The sequence below is a fragment of the Ambystoma mexicanum genome, chromosome 4q, assembly GCF_040938575.1.
Source record: "Ambystoma mexicanum isolate Mex_15411 chromosome 4q, UKY_AmexF1_1, whole genome shotgun sequence".
Taxonomy (NCBI): Eukaryota; Metazoa; Chordata; class Amphibia; order Caudata; family Ambystomatidae; genus Ambystoma; species Ambystoma mexicanum.
In genome coordinates, this window is record NC_090928.1 from 1,287,657,635 (window position 1) to 1,287,681,887 (window position 24,253).

A 24,253-nucleotide genomic window follows, 5' to 3' on the forward strand; every position below is an offset into this window, starting at 1 on the left:
ATCATGCTTTCGTACCCCAAGGGATTATGATGGAACCTTCCAGCAATGTATATCATATCTGGAAAAATGTGTAATCCATATTAATTTTTATCATCTGAGAATTTCTTTTGTAGGTTAATGGAAGGATCGACTATCTCTGATTATTGCCGTCAGTAGACTTAAGGAAATAATTGTCTTAACTTGTTAATGTGATAGATTGATACAAAGTGTAAATGTTATTTTATTATGGGACAAATGTTCTTGATGATTTATTGTCTTTATTTTTTCCTTTTTGGTGTGTAAAAATATATAGAACGTGAACGATTTCTTATAAACCAAATCACAAATTTAAAAAAAAAAGGTATTTTTTCTTGCATTTAACAGATGTTAATACTGCCAAGGTGCTGGTACTCTATTCCAGAATGTTTAAATGATGGGTTAGCCACATGCACACTGTCACAGGGTCTTACCCATCCACGCTGGCAATGCAGAGGCAAAAGCAGTTCATATCGCACCATTTAACATGATCCTCCTCAATCATACTCTTTGCATTAGCCCAACTAGGATAAAGCTAGGGGGCACCTGAAACACAGATGCTTTCACAGCTCTCCAGGCCTTCCACAGGAAGCGAGAGTCTATGCAATTAAACAATTCTACTTTAAGATGAAACTTTTCAACTGCACTTGTGTATCATCCATGGAATGAAGAAAGGCTGAGTCGGGCACACCAGACATTTGACTGACTCTGCACCAGCATTAATATTGTTTCAAAAGGTATGAGCATTTTTTTAAATTACTCCATTTAATATTTATTTCCATAATACTATTGTTTGCGCATAGAAGGATAAAAGGATGCCCCACGCACACTGGGCAGGTGCCAGATTCTGCTCCAAACCAAACCGTGTCCAAAAAGATACCAGTCTGCACTATCAAATCATTTAATATTCCCTCCCCTCATTTTACTCACATTATCGCCCTCAGAAAACTGAAACGGTGAGCCTGGCATGCCTGACTCAACAGGCCCCCCCCCCCCCCCCCCCCCCGAGTCTTTCCCGTCTAAATATTATCCAGTTTAAGTGTATTCATTTCATAAGTCTAAGATAAAACTCAGGCCCATAGGACATGTCACTGGCCCAATCCGAGCACAACTGGCCCATCACAGATTTCAGCCAGACGTAATATTACCCAACTCATTGATGCACTTAGGATTATCGCATGAAGTATCAAGTGCTGGATCAGGGGCACGCTGCTGGCCTTTCAGAGATACTGGTTGATATGCCAATGCCCAATTTAACTTTAGGTGTACTCATGTTATCCCTCTCAGAATAACAGAATGTAAGCGAGTCACGCTTCACTTACGGATTTTGCTTCAGCACTACTGTCCTTTGAGGAGGTGTCCACATTATAAGCCCTGGAAGATAAAATGCTGGGTCAAACACGTCTAGCACGCAAATGACTTTGACCCTAGCACACCTATCCTGGCAGTCCTTAAAATGTCAATATATGGCATTTCGTATGTCAATGGCAATCACTTTATTACATTAAAAAGGAGCCTAGAAAACCTTGCAGGTGCCAAGACTTCTCCTTCATTTCCAATGAACTTTCAACGATACTGACCGGCCATAATCTCTGGTACCTGTCGGTTATGAAACCCTCACTTATGATCCAATACAACCACTTATCTTGCGTTACCCCCATACCGCCCGGTCACCTCCAACCGCAGCAACCTAGAACCTACCCTCTGTGCCTCATTGTCCCTCACGCTCTTCAACCTCCTCATCGTCCTCCTCCCTCTACCTGTTATTGCCTCCCTTTTAAGCCAACCCCCCCCCCATCCACTCCGTAGGACTTATGCCTCTGTGCAACCACAGAAAACCTATTCAATATAGAAAGCTTTCTCAATCTTCGCTAATACTTTCAGTGGATCCACTCTTCAGCGGTTGGAGTTTGAGACCTGAACATTTTGTTTTAAACTGCACAAAGATACCAAACCTGGATAAAGAGGATTTCATTACCATGTACCAGGTAAAAGACTGCCTGAATCATGTCAAGTTAGTTTATTGTTTATAACGCGCACCTCACCCTGGGGTATCTTGGCGCAATACAAGACAGCTTGGCAAACGTAAGTACATGAGCGTATCAAGACAAGGCAAGGGTACATAAATGCATATCAGTGAAGTACATAGAGCAAAGCCACATAATAGGAAATACAGCATTTTAATTGACAACAGTAAGAGTCATAAGTGCAGGTAGATAGTCATGGAATAGCTGGCTTACAGATCGCCAGCAGAAGCAGTGGGGGCATCGTTGGTAAGGAGCCATTTTTTTGTGTTGGATCTGAGGCTATGGAAGGGTTGGTATGTCCGTAGGTTGAGCGGGAGGGTATTCCAGGCTAAGGTCGCTTGGACCAGGAAGCTGGAGCCTCTGGCTCTCTTCAGATTAAAGCGTGGTGTGATGATACAGCAAGAGTTAGCTGATCTGGAAGAAGTTTTTGGGAGGATTTTGTCTTTCAGGTATTGAGGGGCAGCATTATTCAGACATTTGTGGGCGATGGAGACAAGTTTGAAGTAAATCCTGTCCTTTAGTGATGGCCATTTGTGGCTTTGTCTTGTTTCAGAGATGTGATCTTTCCTTGGAATGCTCAAAGCGGTTCTCAAGGCATTATTTTGTAGGGTTTGTAGTTTATCACTTGCTTGTTAGCTCCTGCATATAGTGCGTTGCAGTAATCAAGTTTAGACAAGATTAGTGCTCGAGCTAGTGTGATGCGTCTGTTTGTAGATAAGTAGGCTTTGCAGGCATGGATGAGCTTACAAGTGTAAACTGTGGCAGTGGCAGTCACTGGTTTCCTCAAGTTCAGGGTGGAGTCGATATAAAAACCTAATGTTTTAGTTTCTTTGGCAGTTTTGATAATGTTTCCGTCTATGTTAAAGGACGCGTATTTGTAATTTAGTTTATTGAGGTAGGCGGATGCCCACAAGACGAGTATTTCGGTGTTCTCGTCATTCAGGCAGAGACAATGGGTAGCTATCCAGCCTGAATGACGAGGTAAATCTTGTTGAGTAAGGCGTCATCTGTGTCATAGTGGCCGGATAACGGTATCAGTATCTGGGTGTCATCTGCATATTTAGTGTAGATGACACCAAGGCTGTCCAAGATGTCAAAGAGGTTTAGTAAAAACATTGTATAATGTAGGGGAGACGCAGGAGCCTTGTGGGACTCCACAAGTGATAGGTACAGGGTCGGCAGAGTCAGAGGAAGAAACAACTCTCATTGTTCTGTTATTTAGGATGGACTTGATCCAATTTGCAGCCTCTTGCGAGAAGTTGGCCGAGGATGAGAGGTGTTCGCACAGTATGTTATGGTCCACCAAATCGAAGGCGGCAAGAGGTCAAGCAGGATGAGTAGTGCGCATTGTCTTATCTTTTATGAGGTCAATTTGTGTTTTCAAGTCGATTAAGGCTGTTTCAGTTCCATGGAGTGGTCTAAAGCCAGATTGTCTAAGCCCTAGAAGGTTATTAGTCTCAAGGTAAGTCTGGATTTGGATGTAGGCTGCCTTGTTGATCATTTTCAGTAAGAAAGGGACTGTGGTTATTGGTCTATAGTTCGTGGGGATGGAGGGATCAAGTGAGGCTTTTTTTTTTAGTAAAGGGAGTACCCAAGAGTCTGAGGTTGGTAAGAACCTGGCATGATTTGAAAGATTAGTTTATTATCCTCGTGATAAAAGGGGCGAGATCTCTAGCTGCATCTTTTATAATTTGAGCCGGACAGATGTCGCCTTGGCATCTAGAAGGTTTCAGAGAGCAATGATTTTTACGACCTCAGATGAGGTAACTTGGGCAAATTTGAATTCTTGTTAAGTATTGAGGGCAGGTATTATTACCGGTTTCTGAAAGGAATCGGTAGTGTTGATGTTGCATCGTTTGGTGGCAATCTTGTTTTGAAGTGTGGCGATTTAATTGGCCAGGGCATTTTGTATGACTGTGCACCAATCTTTGTCTTTTGGGTGAGAATCGTCCGGGGCTATAGGGGATTCTAGCTCTCTTAGAATTCCGAATAGTTCCTCGATACTGGAACTGGCGTTTTGAATACTATTGTTGTAGGTTTCATGTTCAGCTCCGATAATCTCTGCTTTGTATAGGGAGGATATTTCGGTAACTTTATCTTTGTTCTCTTTGATAGGAAGGTTTTTCCAGGTAGTTTCACATTTCCTCTTTTCAGTTCTGAGGGTTTCAAGTGTGGTGCAAACCAGGTGTTGAGGTGGGCTTTAGGTTTACTTTTGCAGAGTTTCATTGGGGCGATGGAATCTAAGGCCTTGGTCAAGGTATTGTTGAAGAGATTGATTAGTTCTTCAGGCTCTTCAGTTGTGGTAGAGTTCAAAATTGGGATCATGATCGGAGTTTCTCAGCTATAATGCCACGCTTATTCCTAGTGGGTAAGGGTAGCGCTATAGTCTAGTTTTAGTAGGCGGTGGGGTAGCATTAATGGTGAAGGTGATCAGGGAATGGTCAGTCCATGCCTGGGGTTCGATAGCAGTTATTGTGGTGGGGCAGTTATGGTCAGCCAGCCTAGCGTTCGTCCTTTCACATGTGTAGGTTGGATGATTCTTTCCGTAAAGTTAAGTTCACTCAAGGATTCTTCTAGTGACTTAGCGGCCCGGTCATTAGGGTCGGTCAGGCCTAGTTTGAAGTCACCTAGGACTTGGATTTGAGACGCAGGTTTGGTATTGTCTGAGAGCAGTACGGTATCTTCCTCAAAGTCACCAGAAGGACCAGGAGGCCTGTATACAAGGTGCAGAGTAAGAGTACTGGTATGGGAGGTTGTTAGTTTAACTGTGAGGAGTTCACATGACTTGAGCATAGGGGTGGTCGAGGGTCTGAGTGCCAAGTTAGCCCAAATTATGAAGGCAACCCCACCGCCTTTTGACGTTTCCCTATCCGCTCTGAAAATGGTGTAGGAGTCAGGAATGGCAAGCATTAGCGAGGGACCTGCAGCAGCGTGGAGCCAGGTTTCAGATATTGCAAGGAAGTCAAGTCAAGGAAGTGGGCAGGTTGCCTGAATCATGTCAAGTGGGAAGGTGTGCGATTACACTGCTTTCAACCAACAAAAATTCCTAAGCATCCTGACCACTTCAATACAAAAGTACTTCCGTTTGCCTACAAAACCTTTCAGGTAGTAGGTTTCTAGGGCTGGCTGGTTGCAATTCAGTTTTCTTGACTTTGGGACTCTGTCACATCCTACACAAGTTTAAATAAACGTTATTTACATCTTTTCGACATGCAGGGCTTAGCGTATGTTTTCAGAAGAAAGAGCTCTGGTGGAGCGAAAAGGTGCCTATGGATGGCTCCAACATGATTAAGAGTATAGTTGCAAGAATCAAATCTCTCGGCAAGAATCCCAAAGAGGTGAACAAAGTTTATTAGAGTAATGGCGGTAGGAAGAGAAATCCATAAGGGATGTGAGAAATTATATGTAAGAGGGCCCTACCCGATGCAGTGGCATGCTTAGGGGAGAGCAGCAACCGCAGACCGGAGAAGCAAAGGCACAATCAAAAGGGCAGGCCAGGGGAGGAGGCAAGAATAGGTAGCACACCAGCAGCATCCTGGAGAGTCGGGCAACATACCCTTGAAGCTTCCGTGGTATGGCAGTGCTGGGTGCAGACGAAGACACCCTACCAAGATGGGAATCGCCACAAATGCACACTACGCTTCAGGCGCTTTAGCCATGCATTTGGCTACACATTAAATATTAGGATAGAGAAACAAGTGGCCGAATAGAGCGCATGGTGGATACTGGTGCTCTTCAGGCTCTCATTAGGAGTCAAAGTAAGACTGCCCCCCCATAGGTAGAATAAGGGATAGTAAATGGAGATGGCTACAACTTTCCAGGAGTTAAATGCCACACTTTCATACACCCCAGAGCCATTGAAAACCTTCTAACAAAGGGGTCCAGAGACAAAACGCTAAAGCAAGAATTCACTGTCAAAGAATGAAGACATGCAGAAGGAGAAAACTGTTGGATGTGATCCTCTTAAAATGTTTCCCAGGTGATTCCTTGGCAGATGCAGCAATGCAGGTTTCCAGCCTGCAGCCTGGGAGCATGCACAGAAATGTGTGCTCACAATGGCGCCACCATCCTTCCCACTGCTTTTTGAATTAGGCCACAAAAACAAAAGTGCTTAAGCCGAACATTAGTGTGACAAGCTAGGGCAACATGAACAGGCTTTTATAGGTGGAGAGTAGAGACGTTGTTGATTTAAGTAGACAAGGAATGTGGTTTTGACATTGTGAAGAGTTGCGTGGTTCTGTGTCCTCCAACCTCTGCTTCAAAGTCAAACACCACATTCTTATCCTCCCATAATTCATACAGGAAATAAACTTGTTTGGTGATTTATAGTCTAATCTTGACGGAGGGTATGTGTGTAGCAGTTTTGTGAATGGTTTGCTAACAACCTTGACAGGGGGTCAAAAGAAAAAAAAACTAACAGTAAAAATGTGTCGTTTCAACACTTCACTCGCTGGTCTGTCGTGGATGAAAGCCTTCTGCAAGAGATAATTTTTCCTTTTTTGAACAGGATCATCAAGCCAGAGGTTCCTGAATTCCTACACCCTTTTAAAATGGAACAGTGCAGAGTGGCCGGAGTTTCTAAAACCTACCCTTGGAATCAGCATTACTGATGGATTCAACTTTTAGTCTTCAAGAGTCAGTCTATGAGAATTTGTAATGCATCCTTCGTTAACTCAGATTTAAAATTGGGCTGGGTTCTTACCTCTTCGGGTGGCTCCACACTACCATCTTTTCCAGTGTTGCTGTTCTTTGGGGTGCTTTTTACTGCTTTAGGCGGCTCCTGTAAATCCAAAGATGTAATCAATATCATCTTAATGTGTAAATCATTATCTACAGTGCAATTACTCTGACACCACGGAAGAGAGGGAGGTTTCACTGTGTGAAAGTTAGTAAAAATATCTAAACAGTGCCAACTGGCTTTTGCATGCAAGCAACACCTACACAAGGTCTAGATTCCCATACCAGGCCCAAGGTCTTTCAGCGTGAACCTCTAACTCGCCCATGAGCCAGTACGTCTATTTTCACCACCCTTCTTGCTACCCCTGAAGAATTCTCTACACAATCCTTGCCCCCCTTTCTTCACTTCAGATTTAATTTCTTCAAGTCTTTTTTCAACATTGTTTAATCCCACTGGGGCTCAATCGCCTATACAGTTGAACATTCTCCATCTCAACAAACCTCGTTTACAAGGCCCTTCATCTTCAATGCACCGCATTAACCAACTGGGTATGCTCCTTTACCTCTCCAACTTAAAATACTTCATGGTCACCCCTCTCCTCTGAACGCCACAATCTACAGCACATTGATCATCATCATCTCCTACAACCCTAACAAGCTCTATGTTTTTGTTTCAGTCCCCTAGAAGGGCATTTTGGTTCAATCCCTATCCCTCACAGCCCCTTGTTTTACTCTATCCAATAAAGCAAGGATTGACCACCATGGAGGGACTGATGCGTTGATGTGCACTTTTTACCCATCCACTGTTCCTCAACTGAAACAGAAAAAGCTGCAGCGATTACTTGGTTTAACACACACAGTGAGCGTTTATGTTAACACTGCAATGTGGGCCTTTTGTTGGGTTGTGGTTCTGGGTTCCATGTAATAATGTCGCCACAAAAATATCGACATACAAAAATATCGCCGAAAAATGGTTGTTTTTTGTGGGGACATTATTGCATGGAACATATATATGGTCACCAAATAATATCGCCACAACATTTTCCCGGCGATATTTACGGCGACCATATATGTGGCGATATTATTACTTGCTACCTGGTTCTGCTGTGAGCCATCTGTTTTTGCTCATTTTAGATTGTTTACTGACCTTACCGAGTATGTCGCCACCAAGTAGTCACTAAGCGTGCAGCTCTCTGCATTGTGCTTCCCAGAAGAAGCCCCCAACCCAATTTTAGCCCTTGTAGCCTGCCCTAGTTAGGTATGTGAATCAGGAAAATGGCAGGGTTTTGCCAAGCATGTAAAATCAGGGATCATATCTGCACCCGGGCACAGAGCCATTAGGTGGCACCCTTGCATTAGTAATTCTAAATGCATTTCACAGCTAAGCCTAGCTTCCCTTCTGTGAAAGGAAACAGATCGGGCCATCCATATACAGTAATGGCTGCCTTTAGCCCATGAAGTTTGAGGACAGGGAGGCATAGGCCAGACCTGACTAGCATTTGCATAGATCAGGATTCAAGACTCAATCAAAATTCTGTAACTATGGCATAAAATGTTTGACTGTAGTGAACCTCCAATAAAAATTAAAAAAAGACACAAAAAGAAAAATCACTGGGTAACAGTTTACAAAACTAGAAGCAAAAAAAAAAGAAACCAGATTCTTATTAGTACAAATGTTACAAAGTTCACTTCAGAAAAAAAAAGTATTTTGTATCAATGCTACCATTAATTCACAGGTTACGATCGAGGGAATGTTGTACACAAACTAGTGTGCGATATCCAACATGCAGAGATAAGGAAAATGTTAACGTGATCGATTTTAATGTGGTTAATATATAAAGTTGCAAAACCTCTAGCCTACATTGCTCTAGGTCATCAGATGCCAGGATGGCAATTCTCATCTTTAGTTAACTGGTAACAAACAACACAAATGTATTAGGAGGGATAAGGGTTGAAAGACTGAGGTAGAAATGTTCAAGGGAGAAAAGACTGAAGATTATTTTTCTGAAATATCCTTCAATCTTTTCTCCCCTAAACATTTCTGACTTGGCCCACAGCCCCACGTGCTTCCCACTTGCTGTGTCCCTGCAAAGCACGTTCCCTTTCACTTCCGTGATCGCGAATCGGCGCTGCAGAGTCCTTTCCTTTTTTTCCCCCACCTTTTTTTTTTTATGGCTGCCGGTGCCACCCCCCTCACAAAGTAATGAGCAAGGGTGCAGGGGGCCACCCCCGCAGCCTCCAGCACTGAATGTGTGATCTGGTCAAACTTGTCGGCCATTCGGAATTTTGGAACGGCCAAAATTCGGCCAAATCACCCATTCGGTCATTTTTTAATCAGTCATTTTGGCCGATTCCTGTCTCGACCATCAAATCATAAACAAACAGTCCTAGTTGTGTCCGTTAAATCAAAATGGCCTATACTAACAAAACCTAATGCCTGTCCTATACCTAGTACAAAAAGTGTGAAAGGTAATATATGTATATAAAATAAAGTCAGTGTTCAAAAGAATAAATGTGTCCGACTCAGCTCTCAGAACCACGTTCAACAGCGCGGGGTAGGGCAGTCCGTGCAGACAAGACGACACATTCTGGCTCAGGCTCTTAATACAAGGTCATTCAGACAAGGATCGAGGCTCGCCTGGCCTTCTACGTTAAAGTCTTGCTTTTCAATTTCCACAAATGCAGTTTAACGAAAGGTTCACGTCGGTCCTCCTCTGTCGACTCAGACCTTTCACAGCAAAAGGTTCACAACACTTGCAGGGGGGGTTGGGGGGCTCCCTTCCCCAAGTTTAACTCATATCCTTGAGGAGTTCCCTTGCCCTAACTTTTTTTTTTTTTTTTTTTTTATTACAATTTTTAATTTTACATAAATAAACATGAACATGAATAATCCAGTAAACACATAGCCAATCAATTCAATGTAAATAATCAACATATCACAACCAATTTAAAATACACATCAATGTACTAAAAAATAGAACCGGTTGAAGAAGAAGAAAAACAGGAAAGAAGAAGAGAAAAGAGCCAACGCAGGAAATAAGGACTAAGAATACTAATTGCATGAACCATATAACAAATTCAATAATAAAACAACCAATACACATCCTATAGATGTCATACAGCACAACATTGTACAAGGATATGTATATATTGTCCCAGATCAAAGCTCTGCATTACGCATAGGCATCAAGAAAGCAGCCCCAAATGTCCCAAAACTTCTCAATGTCATCAGTGAGTTTGTAAATAGCTCTTTCATATGTTGAAATTGTAAGAAGCTCCTCCACCCAATCATCAATGTTGAAAGAATTACTCGATTTCCAGGACCTCAAAATGAATTTCTTAGCAACCATACATGCACGTAGCAGCCAAACTTTCTTTCCAAAGTCAATATCCTCCAGAAGAGAATCATTGCCTAAAATCAATAATGAGGCATTCATGGGGATTGCAATGTTTAAGACCAGGCTTAATCTCTCACACACCTTTTCCCAGAACTGCATCGTTTTAGGACAGGACCAAATCAAGTGACTCAGAGATCCTCTAGAACATTTACATTTCCAGCAAAGATTGTTGTCTAAAAGTTGTCTCCTGAATAGTTTCTCCGGCGTCCAATAGGCCCTAAACAACAACTTCGTTTGAGATGCTCTGAGGGACCAATCCAAACTCACCAAACGAGTGTTCTCACAGCACCTTCGCCAACATCTGAAGTTCACATCTTCCCCCAATTCCTCCGCCCACAGAGCAGGTAATCTCGGATCACCTTTCCGAGTAGCCTTTATGATACCATACATGGTAGAAGCAGGGTGAGATGCACTGAGGCATACAGTTACAGCTGCCCAGGCTGGACTCTGAACAGTCAATTGTGGCACCTCAATACAAGCTGAAATAATAATCTTCAACTTCCGATATTCGGCAAATGAACATTTCGTCATATCACACCTCTGGCCAAGCTGAGTGAACGTTAACCAGTTCTCCCCATCAAACAAATCTCCAATGTATTTGATACCAGCCACAAGCCATTCTGTCCAAAACAGTGTTTTGCCCTGATACTTCAAGGCTGGATTATTCCATATGGAGGCATCTGGATGTAAATATGGATCTGCACCCACACGGATTGAGAGTTCACACCAGCAGTCTTGCAAAAATGAAGTAAGGGCGCTGATTTTTCTAGATTTATTCCTTCGAGTGGTCAGCAGAGATCTCGGGTCTAATTGGGACACAGCACTGCATTCCCAAGATAAGAGGTCAAAATGCTCAGACTGTACATCTCCAGAGTCAATAACTTTGCACAAATGTCGAGTGGAAAAGGACAAATGGTAGTCTGAGAAATTAGGCAAATTCATTCCCCCCAATTACAATGGGAGTTGAAGTTTCCAGATTGCAAGTCTTGGAGGCTTCCCATTCCAAATAAAGTCCTGCATAATCCTGTTGACCTCCCTAAAGATGTTTCTTGGTATCTTAATGGGTAGCATGCTCAGCAAGTAATTTATCCGAGGAGCCAAGTTCATCTTCAAACAGTTGATTCTGCCCCATGTCGATAACTTCAAAAGACTCCACCTCATCAAATCGGATTTTAGGGTCGGAAGAATCTGAGCAAAGTTAATGGCAGGTAACTTCACTATGTCTGCTCCAATCCATATGCCAAGATATTTCAACTTTTCAGCACACCACCTGAATTGAAATTGAACACATGTATGTCGTTGACACAACCCATTGACTGGAAGGATCTCGGATTTACTCCAGTTAATCTTATATCCTGATATCACGGAGAAGGAATGAATGTCTTGCATCAAATAAGAAATACCAATAGCCGGTTCTTGAAGGGCAATCAACAAATCATCCGCATATAACCAAACCAAATTATTCCGACCATTTCCAATTACCGTTTGAAGGCGTACATCCGCCCTTAAGCTCACTGCTAGAGGTTCCATAGATATAATAAAAAGGAGAGGTGAAAGAGGGCAACCCTGCCTTGTACCACGATGAAGCTCAAACGGATCGGAAATAAGTCCATTCGTCAGCACACTTGCAGAAGGGTTAGTATATAACAACTTAACCCATCGCCGGAATTCTTGCCCAAATTTCATCTTCCCCAAGCATGCAAATAAAAAGTTCCATTCAACACGATCAAATGCCTTTTCAGCATCCAGGGAAATGACCGCACTGGCAATTGGTTGATTATGCCCTTTCTCAATTGTCAATAGTAGGCGCCTCATGTTGTCCGCCACTGCCCTTCCAGAGACAAAACCCACTTGATTCTCATGTATCAGAGTTGAAACCACCCTATTTAACCGAACAGCCAGGATCTTGGCTAATATTTTGCAGTCACAGTTTATCAGACTGATCGGTCGATAATTCTCACATCTGGTAGCAGATCTGTCTTTCCTCCTCATCACTGTAATCAATGCATGTCTCATTGAATCCGGCAGTGAACCAGACTCAAAAGCAGCATTAAAAACATCACACAAAAGCTGTAGTGCGGAATCAGGGAGGGCCTTATAAAATTCATTAGGTAGTCCATCAGTGCCAGGTGATTTACCCATTGTTAGTTTTGAAATTGCGTGCTGAACATCATCTACCTCCACCTTCCCTTCTAAACTCATCGCTTCATCTGTTGACAGGCTAGGGAGAATATGAGAGTCAAGGAAGTTTTCAATTTCATCATTTCCACAGGACAGATCCGAGGTATAGAGTCTTTCATAGAAGCCACGGAATGAATTGTTAATCTGTGTTTGCTGCGTCTCCAATGTGTTAGTAAGACTCCTTATAGCAGGAATGAAACGATCGCTTTCAGCCATCTTCAGCCGATGTGCCAGCAATTTCCCTGCCTTCTCACCATTCTCAAAATAGTTAATTTTTTTGTCTAAACAGTGCATAGTCAACTTGGCTAGAGATGAGTTTGTTGAGTTCATACTTAGTTTTTCGTAGTTCATTTTTTGTATTTTCATCTCTGCTAGCTGCAAACAGAACATCCAGGCGCTTAGCTTCAGAAGAGTCTCTCTGAATTTCTTTCATTCTCAATTTCCTTTCTTTGCCAGTTTTTGAAATCAGTAACCCCCTAACAAAGCATTTCAGAGCTTCCCAAACTGTTGAAAGTTGAACATCGGCAGTCCTATTAATTAAGATGAAGGTATCAATTTCCTCTGTCACCTCCTGTCTGATCTGGTCATTTTTCAGAATATAAGAGTTCATTCTCCACCTTGGAGATTTAACCAAAGAGTACTGCAAGGACAATCGCAATGAAATAGGTGCGTGGTCAGATAGGGCAATAAGGCCAATAGCCGAATCATAGCAACTGGAAGTCACTCGGCCAGAGGTCAAAAAGAAGTCAATTCTAGAGTATGTGTCATGACACTGTGAATGAAAACTGTAATCCCTATCCGACGGGTGCTCTAGCCTCCAGATGTCGGCCAGGTTGAACTCCTCAATCAAATTCTCCAAGGATCGTTTGCATCTATTTGGTGACCTAGTATAATCTCCATTTGATCGATCCAAAGCAGCGTCCATGACCTGATTGAAATCCCCACCCACTACAATGGAGTCCGTATTAAAACTCTGAAGCAATTGAGCCACTTCATGAAAAAAGGTCGGATCATCCAAATTTGGTGCATACAGATTGCATAATAGAATGTCCACACCTTGAATTCTCACCAGAACGCAAATAATTCTTCCTTCTTTGTCTCCCTTGCTCTTGATGACTGATATAGGCAGATTCTTTCTAATAAGTATCGAAACACCTCTTTTACTAGAGGAATGATTAGAAAAATAAGTATCTCCAACCCAACCTCTTCAATTTTTCAGCCTCTGAGTCTTCTAAATGCGTCTCCTGGAGGAATGCGATGTCACAAGAGCATGAACGCAGTTGAGATAAAATCTTAGTCCTTTTCACCACATTGTTGATTCCATTAACATTCCATGAGACAATATTCAGATGATCCACAATTTTGGTACTCATGGTACAGGTAGAATTTCGAGACATATTATAACATATGCAATTACAATCAAAGAACAGGATAGAAAAATAAAAAGAAAATAGAAAAAAGAAAAGAAAGAAAAGAGTAAAGGTAAAGCACATGCCCATAAGGGGCAACAAACACTAGAATATGCTAAAAATAGTAACAAGTAGATGGCACACTGTACAGATACAGCAGCAAGGCAACCAAAAGTAAATGTCACTGAACACTAAACTTTCAGTAAACTCTAAATTCAAGTTCCCGTCCCCACCCTAAATTTACACACATACCTGGAACAGAACTCTATAACATCCACACATAACAAGGACAACCCATTCACAATAGTTAAGCATAGTACAACCCGTCGCCAGTATCTATCTTCAAACTAACAGATCTTGCCCCTTACAGGCAGCATCAGAATATATAGTCAAGTCCAACTACACTTTCACTACATGAAAAGATCTAACTTCACATATATCTGGATCAAGCAGACACATCTAATCATCCTACAAGATTGAGGCACCAAGTCATAGTACCTCAATGAAACAAAAAGGCATGACCCCAAAAGAAAGAGGAATGGCCATAATATTCCGAGGCTGAGGCAATGAAACAATTGAATGTTGTATCACGTGCGTGGGATGATAACAAACCAAAGATCAAAGCATATAGGTCCTGATTGGACTTGATCATAGGTGAAAGGCAGAGTTAACATGAAAGGTAAATGATATGTGAGGCAACACCAATCACGTAATAATGCATTTAGAATCCCCTGCCAGGGCGTAGAAAGCGTATACATGAAGAAAGATGAGCAAATATAAGGAAAGCAGCCATTCCACAAAAGAAGTGCACATCCAATTCAAAAACATCTTGTCAATGCACACTTATCGTCAATCTATATCATCCCAGTACTGCGCTGCTCTCCTCACAGCCATCACGGACCCCACACAATGCTGTGAACAATGCCCCTAACCCTCAGCCGGAAAAGGCTCAAAATTATAATATGAATAACGTAAACACCAGCATAACATAACAACCCCCCATATGGCTGGTATTCATAAAGTTAATATTTACCCCCTAGTTATAAAGAGGTGGTTCTCTGCTACTGAGTCCTTTAAGTGTGTAACCCCTGCATTGCCTTGCTCTCCAACAATCAAGTCCAAATGTCTCCTCATTTATCCTCAAGTTCCATATTGGTGTTTCTCCAGCATCCACTGCCTCATGCATAATAACTTGTGGGCTGTTTCACATTATCTGGAGGGCAAACTGACCAATGAATTGCTGGACCCTAATATTTGTGCATTTAGTGGTGGCTCAGCATGACTGACCCAGAAACCATTCCAAACCCCATATTAATCTGTACTCCCAAGAGCCACCAACCTGCATGCTCTAAGAAAAAAAACAACAAACAAAACAATATGCAGAGGAACCAACTCCCCCGCAAGCATATGCACGTCTATACAACACCCCTGCCCTGAGTATAAAGTATACATGCCAATATGACTCACCCCACTGCGGAGCCACCAGCCCAACCCCGGCTCCAACCCCGCAATACAGATCTCCACAAAGATAACACCAAGACTAGACCAGCATCCCCCATCCGAAACAAGACACCAGGTATATATGATAATGCATATAGCGCCCAGAGCGCATGTGATCACGGGCATTGTGTGAAGGGGTATTGTGCTGATCAGGCTACATTTGATATAATGCAATACAAAAATAAATCCTACTACATATCCGCTATGCTGTGTTCACGACTCCACCTCCTCACTTACGGTAAGACCTATAACTGAGCGCACTTGCCCATGTGAACCAATGATGCCAACGGTCTTCAGTAACTATGTATGTGCCTCACCTCATACAACTAACCATATCTTGGCCACAGCACCAATTAGACATTGCTTAGCCTTTGCCTAGCCTCATCACTGTGTCACACACTGGATACTGCATTTAGCCTATAGAACCTTCTCACTTTATACCTTAGGGTGTTACTGTGCTTCGCCCTTAATGATACATCACTGTGCCTATTGTGGCAAACTATTTACCCCATAATGCCCCATCATTGTGCCTTATGCTGGTAAAATACACTTAGCCACAGTGCATCATCATACATGTTACCCCTGTCCTTAAACACCTCCTATTTCTACCGCAAGGCTTCCTGGCTTTGGTTGCACCACACAATACATGCCGCACAAATAGCCCCAGGCCAGCCCATTCACACGTGTACCGCTGAGCACAACAAAGTACTGTGTTGCGGCAACCGTGCAGGCCCTGGAGCATTCAGAGGAGGCAAGAAACAAACAAACAAAGCCCGAGGCATAATGTGGAGGAAGTGAAAAAAAACGGGTTACACGCAGGCCAAATAATCCGGATAACTATAACAATATCAGGACTATGTAACCACTCGCAACACTCACCTCATGTCAGATGGGGATCGCCATAGTCCCGAACCACCAGCAAACACACCATTGGGGAGAACGAAATGCCTCGGAGAATGCGTCGAGCAGCGCAAAAAAAAAAAAAAAAACGCTGTCTCCAAGAACAAGCGAACCCGGAAGTAAACTGCCACTTCTTCACGTAACGTTACGCCACGTGAGCAGTCACAATAACAAGAGGGTCCTTTTTTCAACACAACACAACAGCATACCTCGAACAATACGAACGCTGACGACAGAGGAGGTAACACGCGCCGTGTATGTAAATAAACTGCCATAATTCAAATTTTAAACACAATTAAATCAATTAAATAAGTAAAGTTTAGGCAACAATTTCAACTAGTATGAATGTAATAAATTAATAAAAGGCAAAAACTTGAACATCCAAAGGCATTTCAAATCAAGCACAAATCAGAAAATTACGACCAATTAAGCCTTTGATTGTGTCTACATGCAGGGGTAATTTTTAAGCCATGCACAGGCTTGTTCAGGAACTTCTGTGAGTTTTATTCCATCTGGTAGAAACAATTTCAATATAGCAGGTTTCAATAGGGAAGTCTTCAATCCTCTTTCTTTGGCCAAACGCTTTGCCTCCCAAAATGCTTTCCTTTTCAGGACCACTTCTTTAGGAAAATCAGGGTAGACATTAAAGGAGACTCCTTCCCAAAACAGAGATGTTTGTTTCCTCGCAATGTTTAGAATATCCTCCTTCATGCTGGCTTTCAAGAACTTCACAATTATCTGTCTTGGCTTTCCAGTTTCCGATTTTCCAGCCCTAAACACCACATCCAAATCCTTGGGCTGCACATTGCTTCCTGGTAAGCTTTTTTGAAAAACATTAGTGACCAAAGTGAGCAAATTGAGTTCAGGTTGTTCTTTGATGCCAATTAAGCGCAAATTGTTATTTCTGGCCTGGATCTCCAAGTTCATATTTGACAGTTGGAGCTTAGACATTCCCTCTTGTAATTCCTGATAGGCCCTATAACTGCCTGCAGTCTCTCTTTCCAAACCTGTAGTTCTGCCTTCAATATCCTTCATACGTGTTTCAAGACCATTGACAGCTCCAGACAAATCACTTAAAGTTGTTTTCACTTCAGCCATATCACTGGCCACTTGCTTAAGTAGTTTAAAGATTTCAGCATTGCTTGGAGCCTCTTCTTCAAGATCCTCCATCACTTGTTTAGTTTTCTTAGAAAGAGGGTTGTCCAAAAGCTCGTTCTTCTTCTTTCCCGACATTTTCATCCAATATTAAATAGGTTTCCAATGGTTGCCAGGGTGGGATCAGGAGCTGCTGCCTTAAGCTGCTACTCCCTCAGAGGCCATTCTAGAACTCCCCTTGCCCTAACTTAATATACTTCTGGTCTCCCTCAGTCAGACTCGGACCGTTTCCCGATGTCGAAGACTTTCGAATGTGCATGGTTTTTGCGACAGACACCCGCAGGACCACTTTGACTTTCCAGCTTTCGGCTCACACTCCTATGTTATTTACTGTAGTGCTTTCTGGTCTGGGTAGTTTACTGTATTATGTACCACAGTTCAACATGAAGCTTTTCACGTCGTTCTTCTCTCGGGGTTAACTTCAATCACCTTGCTTTTACAGTTCATTCACTTTATTGAGACAACCTACTACCTTTCACAGAGACTTTTGAGTGGGCTACTTCTTTTTGCCGGACCACTCTGTTACTCATCAGTATCGCTGATTTTCCAGCTATCGTTATTTTAAAGTATATTTGCAGGTCTGCCTTTCTTCGCGTCTCTTCCACACGGGTGCAGCCTTCAATTTTGCGATAGGTTGCCACTTCACCCGCTCTTTAGCACACACCTGTCTCTCGCATCGCTTGCCAACTCACCGGCTGTGTGATTTTCTTTGTCTTTTACTTTCTTCCAATATGCGAGTCAAGGTCAGTACCACAGGCTTGGCCTCGCCTCCCCAACTCTGCTGTTCACCCGGAAGGGTCGCTGGCGTCTTTGGAACACAATGCAGCTTTCTTGTTTGGGATTCAGCCTTCTCCAGGTATCTTTCACTGCGTTTTTGGAGGCAATGACCTACTGCAGGGAACTCCTGGGGTTCTCTATCTGTTGCTCTCGTCCCTTGGTCCGTTGCTCTGCTCCAGTAGGTGCGCCTTTGCACCAGAAGTTCTGCTCTTAGCCGTGTTCCTCCTTGATCAGAGTGTGTCTCTATGTTCCGCCCTTTATCTGTGTGAGGAGAGCTAATTGGTATCAGATGTATGCACACGAGACAAGTGCCTGACTTTGCCTGACCCAATTAGCGGGACATGTCCAATGCAATGTATAAGAGTCAGCATTTCTACTCTCAGTCGCCATCTTCCTCAGACCAGTGTTTGTGTGGAAAGATGGGGAGGTTGGTGGTGGGAGTCGGGACATCGGGGAATCCTATGAAATAGGATGGGTTAGGAGTATGGGAAAAGAGGGAATACCGCATCTCACCATAGGCTGTCTCACCCCCACTCCCTGAAGACCCCTCACCCAGGTGATCCTCCCGCACTGGTCAACCCACAGGGTCTGGCTCCAAAGGCAATGGCCATGCCCCTGCCCACGAGAGAAAAAGAGAGAAAAAGAGAGAAAAAGAGAGAAAAAGAGAGAAAAAGAGAGAGCGGCGCGCAGGGACTAGCAGGTGAGACACCTCTTGGTTTCTCACAGTACCCTTTCAATGCTCGCCAATTGTCAAAATACAGTAAAACCAAATCCAAGTGCAGTTATAATGGTACTCACATTTCCCCAAAATGCTTTGGTGTATGGCCTGCAATTGAGAAACCTGTGAACCGCTTGCTACTCCTGAAGACCACATGTCCCAGCACAAGCACTTGGGGTATAAGTCACTGAGTATTCTGTTCTGAAAAGGACAGGAAAACCTGGTAAGTATAGGAATTTCAATAGGGCAAGGATCCAGTATCCATGGACTTGAAGAGTAAACCAGCGAAGACCAAGACTGACAAGAACATTCTGCGCATCCAGGATGATCATCAGCAGCAATTAGAGTCGGCACCAGGAAGACAGGAGAGCCCACCCAAGGGGATCTGTGAAGCTCAATGGACAGAAGAAGGTGCCAGTTAAAGCATGGTCCCACAGCGGGGGCAATATCTGAAGGCAACCCAAGACGAGAACGGCCCATGACTCAGCTGAAGGGGATTAGCAGGAACAGACCACTCTTCTAATCCAGGGAGACATCCTACCTTGAGGCTCCGTCGCATATTCCATAAACGTACTTGTGATTGGACAGCTAAACAAACCAAGGGAAGCTATAAACTAGAACCTATGTGCATTCACGCCTACTGACTGACAAGTCTTCACAAACAAGAAATGCATAGCCACATATGCAAGTTTAGACCCATTGAGTTTGACATCTCTTACTTCCAAACAACGGTAATCCACAAATTGCTTTAAAACATTTTCAATTGCATTTGACGCCGGTGAAGTAAATATGCACCCGCTGCAAATATCACATGGAAAGTGTTCACAGAGCCAGAGAAGCTCAATTTTGTTTAAAATACATGTTTCTATGGAGACTGAAGACCTACAAAAGGTTTCATTTATATCTTGCATTGCTAATTTAACCACCACTCTGTAAAAACATTACTCCACGTTTAATGCCACAACATGTGCGAGCTTAACAGATCTTTTCAGCTATTCTCATTTAACTGAATTTAGGATTCTTAAACATAGCAATGCTATTTATTAAACGCAATGTGTCATGCTGCACACTGTTGCACATGAAGACGGCATTTACTTACTCTTGCAGAACAAATCTTTGGAAATTAACTGCCAAATAATCCTTATTTTATATAATCCACGTGAACATGAATTTTGAAAAATCCACCATCTTGAAAATCTGATGGCATGAAAGAAAGAAATGCTTTGCTCTGGGCGTCACCCATACAAAGCAGATTAAGTTCTAAAGTAAACGCTTTTAAACATTGCATGTTACTCAATAGGACACAAAGCCTCAAGATGAAAGCAACCGGATCATGAACAGCTGATAAAAGTAAGAAGTGGGAAAGCACTGTTCCTTGGAGGCGTGATCAAGATCGACGACATTTGAACTGTAAACCATGTTGCCAAAGACCTTAGTACTAATGGAAGTTGATTGATGATTAGGAGAAGGAGGAAAGGTGGAACAAAACAGTAAGACACCAACTAATCAGGATTGACTAGCAAGGAAATGGGGATGGTTCAGATGTCTCTGAGCAGTGCGCTATAATTTACATAACTAGCTCCACAGGACAGCAGGGAGACGTACCACAAAGACAGCCAGAGGCAAGGTTCCTAGAGAATGCATATGGGGAGGAGTTGGAGGTACAAATACATACTAAGCCCTGAGGACCAAAGGGCTGAGGATATCGCTGTTTGCTGTTTGGCGCAAAGCGCAAGGCCAATAATCGGATTAAATTAGTCTGCAAGAAATGGATCCATCTAATGTGCTGCTAAGAACTAGAGCTCAAGTAAGACAAACAGCAAACTTAGAAGTATTGCAGGCGAAAAAAATCGAAAACCAAAAAAGGGAGTCAATACTTTTCCTGTGGGTCAGTAACTGACAATATTGACTTAGCTGAAGATGCATCTGTAACGCCGTTGGAAGATGTGTTTGAACCCCTGAAAACACTGGACGTTGGTCCATCACCTATTCGTGGCACGTCCACGCCCTTTACCCTACATGTGCAGGCTAATTCCAGCCTTCCCTCCCCATTGCCTCCTCCCCTTCCTTTGCAAGTAAAACAAAGTAGAGGGGGATGGGGGCATGATCTCAAACCAAGTTAAGAGGACCAACAAAAAAACTAATATGAATAATATGAATAACGCAAAGTCAAGTAGTATCGAGATTGAAGCGAGCAGTAATATCGACCTTGATTCGCGGATTGGCCGGGCCGATCTGCCGCTGTCGCCGAGTGGAGCGGAGACCGCTGGCTCGATGGGTGTTGTGCCGGTGTGCGAGGAGTGGAGAATGGAGGACGCCACAAGATCCCCCGCCGTGGCGTCCGTTGATGACGTTGGCGGGCTGGGCCAGGGGGCGTGGCCGGAGGTCGCGGGCGAGCCCGGCACCGCTGTGGGGATCGCGAGTGAGGCGGGGATTGTGCAGCGCCTGGTGAATTTGGCGGATGCTGCAGCGGGCTCTGCCTCGCTTCCTCCCCCTGAGTGTAATATGATTCTAACCGCTTCGCCCAGCGGGTCAGGTGGCGCGGGCGTTGGCCACGAAAATGCTGTAAGTACAATCTCTGATTCTATCACGTCGCTGAGCAATCCTGTAAATGCCTCGCTGTAGGATTCTTTTGCCGCCCCTCAAAATGCTAAGAGCCCCATTTATCCTTCACAGCCCACAGAGACTCCCCTTAAGGATTCTAGCTTGAATACAACATGGCATAGTGAAAATACACAGAATATTCGAAATGCTACAGGAAATGGTTTACTAAATAATGACAAAAGAAACTCGTTAGAGGTAGTCTCTGCAGTCCTACAGAACCTAATAAGTTTAAACAAATCCAGATCTTGTAACCGGTTGGATGGATCTAATCTACCTCATGAGTTATTATCCAAAGCCCCACAGAAAAGGAATTGTATGAGTGTCAGTAAGTCAAATCCAGCTATATGGGGAATTGGTAATTATAAAAGAAGTAAACCATGTGTGACAGTCTTCTGATAGTTTTGAACTGTCACAAGAAGGAAATGTGGCCGATTCTCAGAAAAGAGTGCCTATTCCACCCAAGACTGGTCAGTCCAGCAACAAGAGACGTTACATAATTGGAAGCGAAAGCTCAGTGCGAAGAGACATCTGACTATTCTGATACGTCGGACTCCTCGATTGGAGAACGTCCGTTTCCTAAGATTAGGAGGGAAGGGGCATGCGCTAGACGCATTCCACATAAGGCACAGGGGAGAGTGGAAGGTGAGCGGCCAGCTCCTTGTGTTCACGTGCCCTCTAATGATCTATTAATAGCTCTTACATCGGAAATGTCAATTTCTCTCACACCCTTCACTAAGTTATATGAAACCTTAAATGATAACGTGAAGGATGTCACAACTTTACTAGCTCTGATGAATTCAAAACTGGTTCACCTAGAATCAATGCAGGGGAGAGATGGACACAAACAAGAAGAGATGACTCAAATTATGGCGGGCATCCTAGCAACAAATGAGGCTAAAAAGAATGATATGATTGACAAAAAGCTGTTTGCAGAGGTTGCAAAAGAAGCCTTGTCCTTATTTCATAAATCACACACAGCCATAATAAAAAAAAAAAATATGAGCTGCGGGACGACGGTAACCTGAAAGACTGGGGAAGTAAAGCTTTAGCTGCCAATTCGAATGTCTGCGTGAACTCTTCAAAACAGGCCAAGATGCCCGATTCTCATTTACAGCCTGTCCAACCACACATGCAATCTCTCCTGCATAGTAAGTCACCAGGAAGTTCAATAACAGAAGTGATTGACATCTCGAATGAGGGGCCTAAAGAAAGCGCTGCTCTGTTGGAAATCGAGGTGCGCAAGCAAAAGCTTGTTGATGAATATCATCCCGAAAATGATTGCTTCGTAAAAGCTCTTGATATTTCGTTTAATACAGCTTTTATGCAAGCAAATAATGCATCTAATCCAGCCTTAGAGGACCCTCAAATGGCCTCCGGTTCATCTTCACTTCAGAAAATTATAAAAGGGGTTTCTGACCCGCAGAACGTGGCGTGATAACAGCGAAGTCAGCAGGTCTGTTTCCTATTTTTGAAACCTTAGATCTAGAAGTGCAACCGACTTCAACTATGGGTTCAAAGAAAAATCATCCTCTAATGAAAAAGAACATGCCTGCTCGAAAAAAATCGCAACAAAAAGGAGCCCGAAAATTCTTACGGAATTTAAATATGTTTCAACTAGTTGACAAGGCTATTTCCACCAGTTTGAAATTAGCGGACACAATAAAGGAGACTCAGATTGTCCACCTTGAAATAGATGATCCAAAGTCTGACGCGATGGAGAGTCCGCCCAACGAAGAGGACTTGGCAATACAAGCGGAATTAATGGCTCTTTCAGTTTATGAAGACAAGATTGAACTCGATGTTGAAACGGTTAAAACTGTTGCGGAAATACGCGTCACTCAAGAAGCTGCTGTATCTGCATTAGAAACAAAATCGAGCAGCGATTGTAAGATTACATCATTAGAGAAACAAAATTGCACCCTGAGTGAGTCACAGAAGGGTGAAGCTCCATTAACCTGTCCAAGACGTGTAGTGAGAGACAGACTGTGTGAGATCATTCCGCTAGTTGCAGAGGAGAAGGACGAGGGTAGAGTGCCAAGGAGTCTGGAATTCATTACACTACAAGCTAAAAGAGAAAGACAAAGGATACAAGGCCAGTTGAAAGTTCAAAATACTGACGACTCAAGCCAGTGTAACTTATATGAGGGGTATCTTCAGAAGGAATTGGGATCAGGCGCGAAAGCAACTCTTGATGCCAAAGTAGATAAGTTCCAGAAATCTGACTTATATAAGCCCAAAATGTTGGCGCAAAATCTGAAAAACAAGAACAGGATGCCTGCCGTACAAACGGCAGAGCCATCGTTGCTGATTAAGTTAATGTTAGAGCGACTGGAGGGCTTGGATAAACTTATTCTGAATAGAACTAATGTGCTACGACTGGAGTCTTTGGAGTCGAAAGATCTGAAAATCATTGAATTCCCAGAGGAAATGTGCACCGATAAGGTGCTTTTACATCTAAACTCTAATCTAATCGCAAATGTAATTTTGGATGCAAATGAAGAGCTGTTATCAATGGGTTTCGACACTTATAAAGTGAGGGACCCAGAACGACGCAAAAAAGAAGAGATGTTAAATCAGCCACGAGAAGCCTGGCCCTCTAATAAGAGCACCTCTAAACCTTTTGAAGTGGCGAGAAAGTTGGATCAAAGTGAGAAAACCTGGCGATTCTCGTCCGACCGGAATGGACTAACTCGCAGTGCACAATCGGCCGCTTCGCCTTCCCAAAGTTTTGCGGCGGTTGAAGAGGCCATGAGCTTCAGAAGAAGTTCAATGGAGAAAATTAAGATTACTATAGATAATGAGACAAACTGAAAAATCCTCCTTGGTAAAAATAAGCACTCAAAGAGAACATGCCCCCGTAGAAGACTGGAACTGGATGGCCACGACACTAAA

General features: G+C 43.2%; 1 protein-coding gene across 4 annotated transcripts in view; it reads right to left on the reverse strand.

The window, feature by feature from the left end:
• PPP2R5D (protein phosphatase 2 regulatory subunit B'delta) overlaps nt 1-24,253 on the reverse strand; it is a 741,061-nt gene that overhangs the window by 597,685 nt on the left and 119,123 nt on the right. For all 4 annotated transcript variants that reach the window (XM_069608914.1, XM_069608915.1, XM_069608913.1 and 1 more), the window contains exon 2: nt 6,745-6,822. In XM_069608914.1, the coding sequence (XP_069465015.1) occupies nt 6,745-6,822 (78 nt within the window). The remainder of the gene's footprint in view (nt 1-6,744; nt 6,823-24,253) is intronic.